This window comes from Fukomys damarensis, unplaced genomic scaffold, assembly GCF_012274545.1.
Source record: "Fukomys damarensis isolate Sample0158 unplaced genomic scaffold, DMR_v1.0_HiC HiC_scaffold_8, whole genome shotgun sequence".
Taxonomy (NCBI): domain Eukaryota; kingdom Metazoa; phylum Chordata; class Mammalia; order Rodentia; family Bathyergidae; genus Fukomys; species Fukomys damarensis.
Window position 1 is genome coordinate 911,883 of NW_022900920.1, and position 12,504 is coordinate 924,386.

General features: G+C 38.9%; 1 protein-coding gene across 2 annotated transcripts in view; it reads right to left on the reverse strand.

Annotated features, from left to right (window-relative positions):
- Blnk (B cell linker) overlaps positions 1-12,504 on the reverse strand; it is an 80,650-nt gene that overhangs the window by 33,536 nt on the left and 34,610 nt on the right. Inside the window, exon 1 of one of the 2 annotated variants that reach the window (XM_033761301.1) lies at positions 2,808-3,045. The exons of the other annotated variant lie outside the window; for it this stretch is intronic. Coding sequence (XP_033617192.1) covers positions 2,808-3,030 — 223 coding nt within the window. The 5' untranslated portion in view covers positions 3,031-3,045. Of the gene's footprint in view, positions 1-2,807; positions 3,046-12,504 lie in introns of those variants that run through there. 2 annotated transcript variants of the gene reach the window in all.

The window sequence follows — 12,504 nt, forward strand, 5'->3', positions numbered from 1 at the left end:
CTTTTTTTTTTTTTTTTTTTTTTTTGTACCAGGGAGTGAACTTGGGTCCTTGCCCTTGCAAGACAGGCGGCGGAACCACTGAGCTAAATCTCTGACCCTGTCCGTTCACTTTTGATTTTCTTTTTTAAATTCATGCTCAAAGCAACAAGTAAAGCCCCAGCAGGACAAGCGATATTTCCTCTCATGTCTGTCTTTGTCAAAGGACATTTCTGGAATGTTATAATAAGGCAGCAGAGACCAAAATCCATGCCTGTGGCTTCTAAGGCTTTCTCTGAATCACTATGTGTATCAGTGTGTAGTACAAGAGCACTACACACACACTCAGACACACTTCAGTCTTTATCTCAGCTCTGTGCCCCAGTGTGTGAAGATCATAGGTTAGATATCAAGCATCTCCAAGTCTCGTTGTCCAGATCTGTAAAAGGAGAGGGTAACTTTTGTGATTCTCTCAGGGTCTAAGTTTGTCTTTGTGTTGTCGCTGTTTAGAAACCTTAACCTCTGGCCTACCGCATGTGAGATAGCACTATCAGAGCTCTACACCCATTTAACCTTCTCACAAACCTTGTGAGGAAACTGAGGCCTACAGCAGACAAGTCATGTGCCCAAGGTCAGGTACTAAATGGCAGAGCCAGGAGCTAAATCCTGCAGGTGAACTTCAGAGCTGTGACTCCCAACCCCGTGTTGCCTTGCTGAGTCGCAGGGGACAGGCACTATTCTAGGCTCTATAGGGACATACAAATGGATACAACGAGTCTTAGCTGTGAAATAGCTGATGAGTTTGAAGAATAAAATAACCAGAGACTATTTCTCCTGAAAAACACAGGCTACGTGAAGCCTAGCGTATCAACCAGATACAAGCCCATGTGGCAGAGTGGCTGTGACCGTCGCAATGCAGAAGGTCCTGGCCACCTTTGCACCCCCATAGGCAGGCATTGTAATCAAGGGTCCAGGGGCTGGGCCCTGAAATCCCTAGAAGCCTTTTTTGCTGTTTCTACCCCTGCCACAGCTAACCACTGGATCCAGGTCCATATGAGTTCCACAGAGGCACCAACAAAGGAACTGAAGGTGAAATGAGGTCAGGAAGGGATCTTTGGCTCAGAGCAGCCACATTTTAAGTAAGCAATGACAGCAACAATGCCCTTGTTTGCGAAAGCATGATAGGTGCTAAGAAGCAACCTTACCCAGCTTTATCATATATGGGTTAGATTTTAATATGAGCAGAAAATAATTCTAAATATTCTTGCAGTTGACTACTAACAAGTTGCAGTGTACTGTGGTCATTGGAGTTTTCTAAGAAATTAGAAGAATGGACGAATATGTTTTCTTTCCAATACGTTTAGCCAGCATAGTGAGGGAATAAGTTTCTAATCATGTAAGTTTAGGGATAATTGAAGATTAATATTACAAGTAGCACTGTTTTTGTTTCAACCATTTCCATAGAAACCTTTAGACAATGTGTTTGTGTACATCATTGCCCTGCTTTAGTAAAATGGATTTGCTGAACCCTTTCTTAGTGAATCGGGGTGTACTTCATGGTCAGTCACTGAGTGAAAGTAGTCACAGTAGTTATCTAACTAGATCCCCTGTCTTTGTTATCTTTGTCTCCAACTTATCTGTCCAGTTGTAGGGCTGGGGATTTGGCTCAGTGGTTCCACTGCCTGCCTCGAAAGCACAAGGAGCCGAGTTTAATCCCCAGGAACCCCCCCCCCAATCTGTCCAATTGTTTTTTTGCTTTTTCTTTTCTTTTTTTTCAAAGGTTAGGTTGTATTATTTCTGTCCTTTTCTTGGTGCAGAGGATCTAACTCAGGATATTGTGCTTGTGAGGCAGGTGGCAGAACCACTGAGCTAAATCCCTTCACTATTTTCTTAAAACAAAGGTTGGGCCATGTTTTTCCTTTCCTCAAGAATCATCAGTGACTCCCTACAGGATAAAATTGAGGTTCTATATCCACATATTTAAATGCCTCCACCCATGTGTCCTCATTGACTTCTCTTGCTGACAGCTTGTTACTATAACTGTACACTTCTGGTAACTCTCTGCTCCTGTCCTGCTGTTCTCCAACCCATCACCCTTCATCCTGGGAAATCCCTGTCCTTCCTCCTCCAGAAAGTCTTTCCCAGAAGCTCCTGTTGCGATCATTCACCTTTTCTCTAGGCCTTCTTATGTGCTGTGGGCACTGTGATGTCATATGTACTTCGTTCTATAGTACTATGATTGAGTAGTATTTGTGTGTCTGGAGTGCAAAGCAAGGCCTATTTATCTTTGTATTCGGATGGTATTTTGCATTTGTATTCCATGAACTAATAAAAGTAGGAAGCAATAAATGAGATGAATAAAAATTGGGATAATAATCGTGGATTCCGTTCATTAAACAATTCCTGTGTGCTGCATGCTAGACCAAGTGTTGTAAAAGTATGTCCTTACAGTCCACTATGTATATGCTGTTACTCTCTCTAAGAGTGGTTGAAACCCTGCCACAAGCCACACGGCTGGTAAGTATGGGGGGTGGGAAGTCAGGGTAGTAGTGTTGGCTCCTACAACTGAAATCTCATGTAAGCCATGTAGCCCTCCACTGAACATGCAGATAAAACCTAAGAGAAGTGAGAATGGCCCCGTCCAGATATCTTGGTACATAGAGGCAAGAAAAAATAAAAAGCCACGTGATAGAGGTTATCTGATAGCACTGCACCACCCTCAGCTTTACTCATCCTCTGGTCTACGGGCAGCCTGCAGCATCATACCCATAAAGTCTTGATTTTGTAGGCAATCACCTGGACTGAAAAGTGTGACAGTCCAGTGTACTGACCCAAAGTTGTGGCTGCTTCTCCAGTAATGTCAGGGAGCTTTCCAACGTGTGCAGGTGGAGATTTTAGAACAGGACGTCTGGATTCAAATTCTGGCTCTGCCCCTTTTAGCTCCTTGGCCTGGGACCAATGATTTAGTGTCACCCAAGGCTCACTTTCCTTAGCAGTAGAGCAAAGATAGAAAATAGTGTCTGCTTTATGATTCAGTAAGAACACATAATACATACGAGGTGCCTAAAAATCCTGGCAAACAACAAAAAATTTTAACTTTATTGTCGTCTTAGTCATTTCAAATGTTTTAAGAAGCTCTCAGGTTACCACCAATACTGATTCATCCCAATAGCAATTACCCAGTATGACTACCACAAACAAATGAATCCAAGAAAGCTCTAATGTAATGGGTAAAATCTGGGAAGAGGTAAATTCCAATTTACTTTGGGTCAGATTGTTTCTTTAGTGTCTGTCCTTGCATGGCCCTACAGGGAAGTTAAGATCCTGGTCAGGCCTCCTTGTCGGATAAAGCTTTTCTTGTTGTGTTGTTTTCCCAGCAGAGGCTCATGCTCCGTGTGTCACAGTCCCATGGCACACAATAGAGGGGCTCCTCCCACTGCCTGACACAGGTAGAGCCTTCCCTCATCTATGGGCACAACACCAGGCATAGAAGAAACATGAGAAAGGCCACAGATGTTGCAGACCAAGACACACAGGAGGTTGAGCTTGGCCAGTGGGGTCCAACTGCCCAACTGAAACCTCTGATTCCACCATTTGCTAGCAGTATGATCCTAGCCAGATTACCTAAGCTCTGCACTCAGTTTCTCCATCATCAGTACAGTGTCATAGGATTTTTAGAGAATGATGGAACATTTTTCAAGTGTTTAGAAGAGTGTCCGACATAAGAGTACGGGCTCTGTGAATGTTAGTTATTACAATTAATTTGCATTCCTCAGAAATGTAATTTCAAAATAACCAAATTTTCAATTTTCAAAATAAACCAAAGAATAAGTTATTTTTCGAGATCAGAAATCAGAGGCTCAAGAAAGTTGCAAATCTGTTTTAAATTCAGGCACTGCTTACAGGGCAAAGCCAGGATTCTAATACACCTAAAGTTCCCCAAAGTCCAAGGCCTTCACACCAAACTTTCCTGCACAATGGGGATAAAAGACGTAGAGACCAGAAGCGCAGTCACATGTTAGACTGAACACAATCCAGGGCAGGGTAGAATCTCCCGATCAATACGCCCACACCTGGGATCAGTGCTCCTTGCCAGCTCTATGTTCTGGGGGCTGTGTCCTGGAGGTGGGGCTGAGAGGGCCCTTTACCATGCAGACTTGGGGGAGGGTATCCTCCTCCACCAGCAAAAACAAAGACCTAGGTATTGGTCCCAGAGCGGGGCTGAGCCAGTGACAAGAACAGCCTCCAGAGGAGGCTGACACGCACGACTGCACAAGCTCCACTGGCTGGGCGGGAGCTGTGCTCAGTGATAATGTGGAGCTAACTGTGCTGTCCCGAGGAGGTTCCAGCCATCATGGGTCCATAGGCTCCAGCAACAAGCTAGTGACGAGGAGCGGAGGGGGGTGGCATTTGAAGAGATGAAGGCTGAACCGACTGGAGGATTTAAGAATGAGAGACAGTGGCAGGTAGGACAGTAAAGGACACTGTGGTGACAGCTTGAGCACAGTAGTGAAGGCACGGTGTGAACCTAGCCTCTTTCTCTCTCTCTCTCTCTGTGCTGGGTCACCAAGTGAGCCCTAGACACAGATGCTGTTTGTGTCTCAGCTGCAGGTGGCCTCGACCCTGTTCTGGTTGGCTGGGCCCTATCCTTTTCTTCCCTTATAGAGCTGGGGGTGGCATCCGGGAAGCCAGTGGGAAGACCACAGCAGTACAAGTAAGGAAGGAAAGAATAAAGGTAAGCCAGCTGGGCTGCGGGACAGATGCAGGGACAGAACAGAAAGCAGAATTAAGGAAGCTATGGGGCACAGCAAGGGGTGGGGGTGGCCAGTCCCACCAAGCACAGCACTGAGAGGAAAGAGGGATGTGATTTAATGAAGTGGCTGCAGACAGGCTGGCCAAGGACTGCTTGAATCCAAGTACTTAGTACTTTCATCCACAGTACTTAGCTCCCTTTATCCACAGGACGATTAGCAGAGGGGTGGGGTACAGTAATGAGACCCATAGCCCAAGCTATCACTGCACTATGTGATCTTGAGCAGTTACGCTGCCCTTCTCTGGTCTCTAATTATCCCTAAAATGAGAAACCGGGATTAGATGATCTTTGTGAAATTTCGAAGTTTTAAAAATACCTTGAAGTCCAACTTTCATTTTTCTACCCTTAGTTCCATGTGGCAGGACGGACGCTGAATACTGCTGTCCTTTTATCAGCTTTTACTGGTAACGTAATCCGGAAACCATCATGGTGGGACAGAAAGCTGGTACAGCAAAATAAATCCTAAGTGTAATAAACTGTTACTCCATTGTAGAGTGGCACATTGTTTTTTCTTCTACCCTTGTGCTGTTTTCCACAGACCCTTCATGAGAGTGATAAAAACCAGCGAAGCAGAATGTTTACATAAATGAGGGAATTGTTACCAAAGCAAAAACCTAGGAAAACCCTCTAGCTTCTCTTGCTCTCAGATTACGAATTTTGGAGATCACCCAGCTGGGTAATACATTATTAGTTTCCCACTAGTTTTGGGGTAAGTAACATTTCTGACTTGTGGGTTGTAACAGTTGTTTCAGTTATTTTCCAGAAACTTGAAGGCCCTGTTTGCTGAAAATATCTATTCTTCCTCTGAGCTCATTAAAATGGAATAAAAGTTTGGTATCTCTGTCCTTATTTGTATGTCTGCTTTGCTGTCATTTTAAAAATTGATGTATACTATAAAGAATAGTAGATTTCATTTTGACATACTTTTACATGTATATGACATACTGTGATCGTGGGTCTCCATTATGTTCTCCTGTCAAGCCCCTTGTCTTCTCTAATAGTCTCTCCTACTTTTATGTTATCTCTCATTTTATAAATTTTTAATTTTCATTTTTCTACATTCCTTATATGAGAAAAAACATGAGCCATTTGACTTTCTGTGTCTGGCTTATTTCATTTAGCATGGTCCATCCACTTTCTTGAAAATGACATGATTTAATTTCTATACCTGAGTAATATTTCATTATGTATATATACCACATTTTCTTTATCCGTTTGTCTGTTGATAATCACCTAGGGGGTTTCATGGCTCAGAAATTGTGAGCTGTGCTGCAATAAACATGGGTATATAGGTATCTTGATAGTATGTTGAACTTTGGGGATATACCAAGGAGTGGTATTACTGAATCAAATGGTAGCTGTATGTTTAGTTTTTTGAGGAACCTCCATAATGATTTACCAAATGGCTGTATTACTTTACATACTTACCAACACTGTTGAGCAGCCCCCCCCCCGGAATCCTTACCAGGATTGAGATTTTTTGTTTGATTTGCTATTCTTTTGTGTGTGTGTGTGTGTGCGTGTGTGTGTGTGTGTGTGGTACCAGGGATCAAAATTGGGCCCTTGTGCTGGAAAGGCAGGCAGTGGAACCACTGAGCCAAATCCCCAGTCCTGTGTTGGTAATCTTTTTTTTTTTTTTAATTGAGTTTATTGGTACATTTTAGGTATACAGTACAGTTACATTCATTATTGGGATCTTGTACCTTTCCATGACAGGTCTTTGTTCTCATTTTTTCCCCTTGTCCCTGCTCTCCCTTCACACCCTCTGTGTTGGTATTCTTGATAGACTTTCTGCTGACTGGGGTGAGATGGAATGTCAATATAATTTTGATTCACAGTTCTCTGAAGGATAAAGATGTTCAACATTTTTTCATATACTTATTGGCCATTTATATTTCTTTTTTAAATAGATATCTCCTCAATTCACTTTCCCATTTGTTGAATGGGTTGCTTTTGTTTGTTTTGTGTTGTTTTTAAATTCTTTATATATTCTGGATGTTAATCCTGTCCGAAGAGCAGCTGCCAAAATTTTTCTTCCATTCTGTAAGTTGTCTCTTCACTTGTTAATTGTTTCCTTTGCTCTTCAGAAACTTTTTAATTAGATGTGGACCTATTTATTGATGCTTGCAGTTATTTGTGCTATTTCTATGCTGTTGGAGTCCTATTCAGGAAGTCATTACCTAGGCCTATCACTTTAAGTATTTCCCTTGTTTTCTCCTAGAAGTTTCAGCTTCAGGGATTTGATCCATTGACATCTCTGTATGAGGTGAGAGACAGGGATCTAATTTCAATGTTGTAAATATACATATCCAGTTTCCAGCACCACTGGAGGCTGTTTTTTCTCTAAAGTATATTTTTGGCTCCTTTGTCAAGAATCAGATGAATATAGTTGTGTGAGTTTGCTTTTATGTCCTCTATCTTATTCCATTGGACTTTTGTGCCAGTACCATGATGTTTTTTTAACTGTAGCTTTGTAGTATATTTTGAAATCAAGTATTGTGGTGCCTCTGGCATTGCGCTTTTTTACTCATGATTGCTTTGGCTATTCTGGGTCTTTTGTGTTTATGGACTTCAGGATATTCTTTCCAGTTTTACAAAGAATGTCATTGGTGTTTTGATGGGGATTTCACTGAATGTATAGATCACTTTTGGTAACATGGTCATTTTAACAATATTAATTCTGACATTCTGTGAATGTGAAAAATCTTTACATCTTCTAGTGTCTTCATTAATTTTTTTCTTCAGTGTTCTGTAATATTCATTGTACAGGTCATTTACTTCATCAATTAGGGTTATGCTAGTTATTTTATATGTTTGAATCCATTGTGAATGGAATTGTTTTCTGATATCTGTTTCAGTGGAATCATTATGATGTATCAAAAAGCTACTGGTTTTTTATATGTTAATTTTGTATCCCAGTACTTTGCTGAATTGTCCATCAGATCTAAGTCTTTTGGAGGTGCTTTTAAAATCTTCTAAGTAAAGGATCATATCACTTGAAAATAGGCATAATTTCATTTCTTCCTCTCCTAATAGTAACTCTTTTATTTCTTTCTTTGGACTAATTGCTCTAGTTAAAATACTAAAGGCTATACTGAACACAATTGGTGACAGCAGATCCCCTTTTTCCTAATTTCTAAGGAAATGCTTTCAAGTTTTTCTTCATTCTGTATGAGGTTGTCTGTGGGATTGTGATACATACCTTTAATTAGATTGAGGTGAGATCCTTTTCTACCTCATTTTGCACTATAAAAAATCGTGAATGGATATGGAATTTTGTAAAAGTTTTTTATGCATCAATTGGGATAATCATGTAATTTTTATCCTTGACTCTATTTATGTGGTATATTGCATTGATTGATGTACATACATCTTTGAACCCCTAAGATGAAACCAAATTGTTCATTGTGTAAAATCTTTTAAAGCATGGTTGACTTCTGTTTGCAAGAATCTCACTGAAGATTTTTGTATATATGTCCATCAAGGACATTGATCTGTGGTTTTCTTTTTGCGTGTTTAACTAGTTTTGGTATCAGAGCATTATTGGCTTTATTGAATATATTTAGAAGTGTTCTTTTCCTTTTTATTCCATAGGATAGTTTAAGCAGGATTGACTTTAGTTCTTCCTTAATGGTCTGGTAAGATTCAGCAGTAAATCTATTCATGCCTGGGCTTATGTTGTTGTTGTTGGGAGACTTTATAGCTTCAATCTCATTGCTTGCTATTGATCTGTTTAGGCTTTTAAAAAATTTTTCTTATTGTATTATATTTGCCCAATTTATTGGAATATAAATTTAAAGATAGTTCTTAATAATCTTCAGGATAATCAGTGGTACCTATTGTAATAATGCCTTTTTGTCTCTAAATTTATTAATTTGGGACTTCTTTCTCTTTCTTTTGGTTAGTCTCTTGTTTATCTTTTCTAAAAAACATCTCTGTTTCATTGATCCTTTTTTGTTAGTCTCTATTTCATTAATTTCCACTTTGATCTTTATTATTTCTTTTCTTTTGTTGGTTTTGGGTTTGCATTTTCTTGGATTTTTGTTGTTGTCGTTGCTGTTTGTTGTTTAAAGATCTTGAGATACATTATTAGGTTATTTACTTATGACCTTTCACATTTTTTAATGTAGGTTTTATAGCTATGAACTTCCCGCTTAGGACTGCTTTTGCTGCCACCTATAGCTTCTGGCATATTGTCTTTTCATTATCATTTGAGTCTAGGAATTTACCCTCCCCTATGTCTTCAGTGACCACTGAATTGTTCAAAGGTATATTATTCAATCTTCATGTGTTTGTGTAGTTTCTGTGGCTCCTTCTGTTGATTTTTAGTTTCATTCTATTTGGATGGATGAAAGTATTTAAATTTTTTTGTATTTGTTAAGACTTTTTTATGGCCTAAGATATGGTCTAATTTTGAAAAGTTCTCAAAAGAATGTGCTCAAAAGAATGTGTATTCTGCTCTTGTTGGAAGGAATAGTCTGTAGATGTCTGTTAAATCTTTGTTTGTTTGGTTGGTTGGTTGGTTTTTTGAGACAGGGTCTGAATGCTCATTTCTGAACTTACTATGTAGCCCAGGCCGGCCTTGAACCTGATGCAATCCTGCTGCCTCAGTCTTCTGAGTGCTGGGATTACAGGTGTGTGCCACCACTCCTGGCTTGATCTATAGTGTAGTTTAACTCTGATGTTCCTTTGTTAATTTTTTAGTCTGAATAACCTATGTATTTGTGAAAGTGAGTCATTGGAGTCACCCTCTATAATTGTATTGATATCTATCTATTCTTTTGTTGAGTAATATTTGTTCTATGAAATTGAGTGTGCTACCATTTTGTGCATATATATTTACAATCATTATATTGTTCCCTTTATCAATAAAGATAAAGTCCCTTCTAAGTTTTACTTGAAGTCTGCTTTGTCAGCTATGACTATAGCTACTCCTGCTTGCCTTCAGATTCTATGTGTATGGAATATCATTTTTGATCCAGTCACTTTCCTTTGTCTTTGTGAGTGAGGTGTGTGTGTGTGTGTGTGTGTGTGTGTGTGCGTGTGTGTGTGTTTACAGGTAGTATATAGTTGTCTCCTTTTAAAATCTAATATGTCAGTTTGTATCTTTTGGAGAATTAATACAATTTATATTCTGGATTATTATTGAAAAATACATACTAATTCCTGCCTTTTTGTTACTTTTGTAATGTTGGAGTCTTTCCTAATTCTCATGTGTTAGCCTACTTCTCCTTTTCTGTGTTCAGTGTTTCTTTAATCATCTTCTGTTAGGCTGGTTTACCAGCCATGAGTTCCTTCAGTTTCTACTTATTTTAGAAGGTCTTTATTTCTCTAATTCTGAAGGATAGTTTTGCTGAATATTGTATTCTAGGTTAACAGTGTTCTTTTTTTTCAAAGCTTGAAATACATTAACTCTGTGTCCTCCTGGCCTTTAGAGTTTTTGTTGAGAAATCTGCTGTTATTCAGATGGATTTGCCTTTATAAGTAATTTGACATTTTCTCTTGTAGCTTTCAATATCATTTCTTTGCTCTGTACCAGTGGTGGCAAACTTCAGCACGTGTGTTGTAGCAGGCTGTTTTTATCACTGAATGCTCTGAAAAGTTCACTGTCATTGCTCTAAACTCTCTTACTCTATACTTTAGCTGCCAGATGACATGGAGAGATTCTGTTCTGATCATGTGTGTTTCAGGCTCTGAATGTCCCCTATATTTGGATGTCTATATCTTTCTCAATATTTGGAAATATTTCTGCTCTTACTTCACCAAATAAAATTTTCATGACTCTAGTCTGCATCTTGACACTTTCTTGTATTGTAAAGACCCATAAGTTTGGTTTTTAAGATTATATCATAGAAGATATGCATTTTTCATAATTTTTATTTTTTATTTCTGTCTAAATATAATTTTTTTCTACTTTATCTTTATTCCCTGAGATTCTGTCTTCTGCTTGATGGTGAGGCTTTCCACTTAATCTTTTATTTTGCTCATTGAGCTTTTCATTTCCAAGACTTCTGTTTGTTTTTTCCCTCAGAATCTCTTTTTAGCAAAGCCTTTTTTTTGTTATCTTGCTTTGTCTTCCTTATTTCCTTCAGTTATTTGTATTCTCTTTGAGTTCATTGATTGTTGTGATGACCATTGTTGTATTTCATCTGATTTGATGCCATTGGAATAAGCTACCGTAGAAGTAGTAACTTTTTGAGGATTCATGTTGCCTTATTTTTTCATGTTTCTTTTGTTTCTACATTGGGAACTGTACATCTGTTGGAGTTGGATATTTCTACCACTGTTATGTAAGGGCTTTTTTAGGGATCATCCTTCTCCTGGTCATGTGTCCTTGAATATCAGATTACAGTGGAATATATTTCCAAATAGATTTATTGTTTTGTTTTGGTTTTTTGTATTGACTAGTATATATTTGCGCAATATACATTATGTCAGGGTCTAAGGGTCTCATTTTCTCTGTAGGTTTCACAAAAGTGGACTCCTTCTGCGGACTCATGCAATTGCTCTGTAAACCAAGAAGCATACAGAGGATGCCCTCTGTGATTACTCCTCTAGTACTGTCAGCAATGTATGTTCTGAAGGGGCATGAGAGTCCCCTTATAGGGGTGCTGTCCACAGTCTTTGTGTTTCTCTTTGCTATTGTAATAGATATTGGTGTCCAGAAGAACTTCAGACCCCTAAAACCATGGTTACTTGGGGCCTAATGATTGGACATTTTTTTTCTTTGGTATGGAGAATTGAACCCAAGGCTTTTGTACTGAGCTATATATTTTTATGTTTTTATTTTTAAAATTGGGTCTTGCGAAGTCACTAAGTTGCCCAGGCTGGGTTTAAACTTGCAATGTTCCTCTTTTAGTTTGCCCAGAATGTTGGTATAACAGGTGTGTGCCACCACGCTTGGGTGGCTGGGGATTATCTTCCCTATTCCTTGAGTTGAAATGTTCACTCATGTTTGAATGGAGCTGGGTTGTATATGGGGTAAGATCTACTTCCTCTGATCTGAACTGGGATTGTGGCTCAGGATCAGTGTCTACTCAAAGCACTTGAAGTGTCATACTCTATCCCTAGAACCACCTAGAAAGACAGTAACAAATAATAATGTGCAGTCACACATCAAGTAGCAGTGAACTAAATCCAGCAGTACGGTAAAAACCAAGTACCAACTATGATATCCACCCCCAACAACTACCACTATAGCAATGATAGTTACAAAGATAATAAACTAAAAAGTTTTGAAAGATGATAAAAATACAGTTAAAAGAATAAAATGAGATGAGGGAAGAAAAGAGAAAGTTCAAGTATTAAGTATTTGAAAAAATGAAAAGGGAGAAAGCAGAAGAAAAGTAGAAGTGAAGAGAAAGAAAATCTGGGCATGGTGGCACAAGCTTGCAGTCCCAACCATGTGGGAGGCTGAGGCAGGAAAACAGAAAATTTGAAGCCAGCCTGGACCACCCAGGAAAGCACTGTCTTACAACAAAAAACAAAAATAAATAAATAAATAAATAAAAAAGGACTGGGGATGTAGCTCAGTGCTGAGCATCTCTGGGTTTGATCCCCAGCATCACATGTACATACACACTCCCACCTATACAACAAAAACAAAAGGTTTAAAGTAGATATATAAATTAAAAATAAATGAAGAAATAAAGAAAAAATAGGAAAAATAAAATATAGGAATAAATAATTTCATTATTTATTATTATTATTATTAC